We start from the raw sequence: 3,234 nt of genomic DNA, 5'->3' as shown, positions 1-3,234 counted from the left end.
CGTCTTGAGTTCCCTTGGTCTTGGTCTGAATTTGTAGGATTTTTGCATTTATTTTACTGTTAAATTGTACATCTCTATGGTTAATAGTTGTTAGTCCCTTAACTTTTACTATAGTGACATTTTAGTCCTTAAACTTTTAACTGAGGCATATATTTAGTTTTTGAACTTTCATTTTTTATAGTTTGTTCTTGAAAGTAAAATTGATGAACGATTTCTGAAACTTAACCTAGATAATCACACCATTATCTCATACTAACAAAACATTTTACATAAATAGTTACAGTATTCCAAAATAATTTAGTGTTTTTTTTTTATAGGTTTTAATAGTACAAAGAGAGTTTTACATATAACGCAACTCTTTTCATAAAATTTTAAACTATCACACGATGTTTATCTTTGTGAAATTTTAGAAATTATTAATTTTATTGTCAAAAACTAAAACTGTAAAACAATGAAAATTCTGGGACTAAATATGCTTAAGGACTAAAATGTCACTATGCTCAACATTGACGGACTAACAGAGCTATTAACCTAAATCTTTAGTTACCTTGAACATTGATACATGTGCACCACACGTGCGCTTTTACCAAACTTTCCAGTAATTGAGCTTGGTGACCTAATTTCTAAAATTTGAACGATCAAGTAATTACATGTTGAAAAACTTCGAAGCATTTGCACCTATTACTCTAATGACCAGGTGAACTACCTTCCCTTCAGTCATTATTAGTTTAGGGGTTTATTTATTCATTTGTATCTTTTCAATTTTGGCTAGACGGGATAACGTCTGTGTTAAGTCAATGACACTCCTATTGCGACATTGGTTCAAGACATACCTGATAACCGAGGTTTATTAAAGTATATACATGTCTGGATCATTCTTGCCTGGCCTGAAAATTTAGGTCAACATAGCATCTCTCTCGATCGATAATGTTTTGCGGGATAAAGTACGCTTCTAGTTTTTTCTTTTTTTTTTTTTTTAAAAAGAAAAAGCATACGACTTTTATACTTTGATCTCTAGTTCTTAATATTCAAGTCTATGATTTGAATTTAAAATTTGAGTTTTGTTACAATAAAAACTTTTAGAAACAGTCACATTTAACTTTTTTGTTAGAGTAAAAACCTTTCACATAAAGTCACATCTCAATTCGAATTAAAAACTCGAATCAACGAATTAAACGAGCCCTATATAAGTGCTTTTTAAATGGGGTATGAATTGCTTCAATTCTCAAAACCATTTGTAACTGACAATGTAATTTATCCGATTTTCTCATGCTTCGATTTCAAGTCATATGTATATCTCCAGTAATAGAAAGAAAAAAAATTCCTGTTGCCTACCAATGAAGTCCGTAACTGCCTGCCTGCATTTGTGGGTGTGCAAGATATGCACCTAAAGTCATTGCAGTGATGGCTAAATATGGCAAACGAATAAATTCCTTGTAATAATCTTTGGGCAACTTTTGCCGTCCATCAAGAATGGCTGCAAACGGTACGATACTCGTGCGCCTCTTCACAACCTCAAAATCTTCCCCATATCTAATGGCCAGCCTCCTGTCACCATTCCAAACACCAAATAGATGATGTCCAATTAAGCCAATTGAAGCCGCCACTGCCACCGAGTTTCCAATCCAAATTGTGTGCGCAATGCACCAAATGACCTGCCCAACCATCTAAGAATAGATATGGAACCCGTATTAGCTAAGTGAATCCAGAAGAGAGAGAGAGAACAGAGCATTGGAGAGATGCGGAGCAAGACAAGGCTATAAGAGGGAAAGCAATAGGTTACAATGTATAGAAATAACAACATTACATTCTCAATAGCACTTAATTTGCATTAGAATTTGCAAGCATATTTATTGGCGTCCATATTATTGCATTTAAGATAGTTGTGCTGGTAATAAATAATACTTTACGACAGCATTCTTTTCAACTATACGAACAATCCACATAACATTATACTTCAATTCATTGATCCAAAGTTCCATAGCATTTTCTCTGATGAACAGATACACATGGTGATATGAAGCAACATATGCAGTTTGTAAAATGGAACATTGAGTTCCAGTCCTCAAAATCAGTTGTGATTTGACGAAATGGATTCAATGGTCCTAATTAAATATGGAGTACATTGTACTTGTACCTAGATCATCGAAACCAACACAAGCATTTATCTCAATTTCCAGAAATCCTTTTAGTTCAAAGAATGAATTTCCTAAGTGTGTAAAAGTAACCCAAATGAAAATCTGTTTACCTGTGGATGCCTTGTGATTCTCATTATCCCGGTTTCCCAAAGATGCATTTTGGGCTTGTCAACTGCCGCTACCTCTAGAAGATTAAAAGTGGAAGGGTAGAGGAGGAAGAAGGAGATAAAAGACGAAAGCCACACAAGTTGATGGACTCCAGGAATACTCTGGAGCTGCCATAATTGTTGCCCATCATATCTGTGGTTAATAAAATAAACCTGAATCACAAACATTTCAAAAGTCAACAAGTCACTTCAAATAAACTTCATTTGCACCCTAGAAGGAACAATAATCAAAATAAAAAAAAAATAGCCAATAAAAGCTCTTCTTTAGAGAGTACTCACAACTGTGCTAACAGCCAATGGTAGAGATACCCCAGCAAACAAAACACGGAAAGCTCGTTCCCCAATAAGTTTCTCACCCGTGTCTCTTAGACTGGCCAATCCACTGTGCACCAGGGCAAAAATTACAATGAGGATCAACATTACAACCTGCACATTTATGTTTCAATATCAGCCTTCTTAGCCAAAACCTTAATACGTAGGATCTAGGCTTCAACTAGTAGAAAGAGAATAAAACAAGGAAATTACGAATAATTGTATCCTTAAAGATTCTAGAAAACTTGAAGCCAAATGAAAGGCTAAAAGCAGAAAGTACTAGGCCCCTATTTCTCCCTATCCATCGCTGATTATTGCATGAAACCAGAAGGCATAGAAAGAGAAAAGACAGTACGCATGAGCAAGAAAATGTATGCACCAACTCTCAAATAATGCTCTTTTAGACAATTTTAGACTGCTTATATTCCAAAATCCAGCAACATCAAATTCGTCCGCTATCTCATGAAACAACTTTTACCCTTACACACACCAAAAAGTAGATACAGTAGGATACTTCTCAAGCAAAGCCCAAAAGATAAAGCGCTGCAGGGTAACCTAAGCTTGATTGGTTTCATGGCCGGTGTTCTATTTGAAACCCAAGAAACTTGTTCAAAAGA

General features: G+C 35.0%; 1 protein-coding gene across 1 annotated transcript; it reads right to left on the bottom strand.

The window, feature by feature from the left end:
• Positions 1-1,196: 1,196 nt before the first annotated feature.
• LOC21395241 (15-cis-zeta-carotene isomerase, chloroplastic) lies at positions 1,197-2,976 on the bottom strand. Its single transcript, XM_024170438.1, has 4 exons — positions 2,968-2,976; positions 2,585-2,731; positions 2,249-2,458; positions 1,197-1,667 (listed from the first exon to the last, which is right to left on the bottom strand). Exons 1-4 carry the CDS (start codon positions 2,974-2,976, stop codon positions 1,332-1,334), a joined length of 702 nt encoding a protein of 233 aa, XP_024026206.1. The 3' UTR covers positions 1,197-1,331.
• Positions 2,977-3,234: the final 258 nt, after the last annotated feature.

Source organism: Morus notabilis, unplaced genomic scaffold, assembly GCF_000414095.1.
Source record: "Morus notabilis unplaced genomic scaffold, ASM41409v2 Scaffold150, whole genome shotgun sequence".
NCBI classification, from domain to species: Eukaryota; Viridiplantae; Streptophyta; class Magnoliopsida; order Rosales; family Moraceae; genus Morus; species Morus notabilis.
Note: the sequence above shows the minus strand (reverse complement) of the source record. Positions and strands in the feature narration are given on the sequence as shown.

Coding starts and splice junctions, on each gene's coding strand:
- LOC21395241 (XM_024170438.1), bottom strand. Junction 2,459..2,584: donor CATTGGCTGTTAGCACAGTT/GTGAGTACTCTC, acceptor TTTGTGATTCAG/GTTTATTTTATTAACCACAG. Junction 1,668..2,248: donor GAATCACAAGGCATCCACAG/GTAAACAGATTT, acceptor ATCTATTCTTAG/ATGGTTGGGCAGGTCATTTG.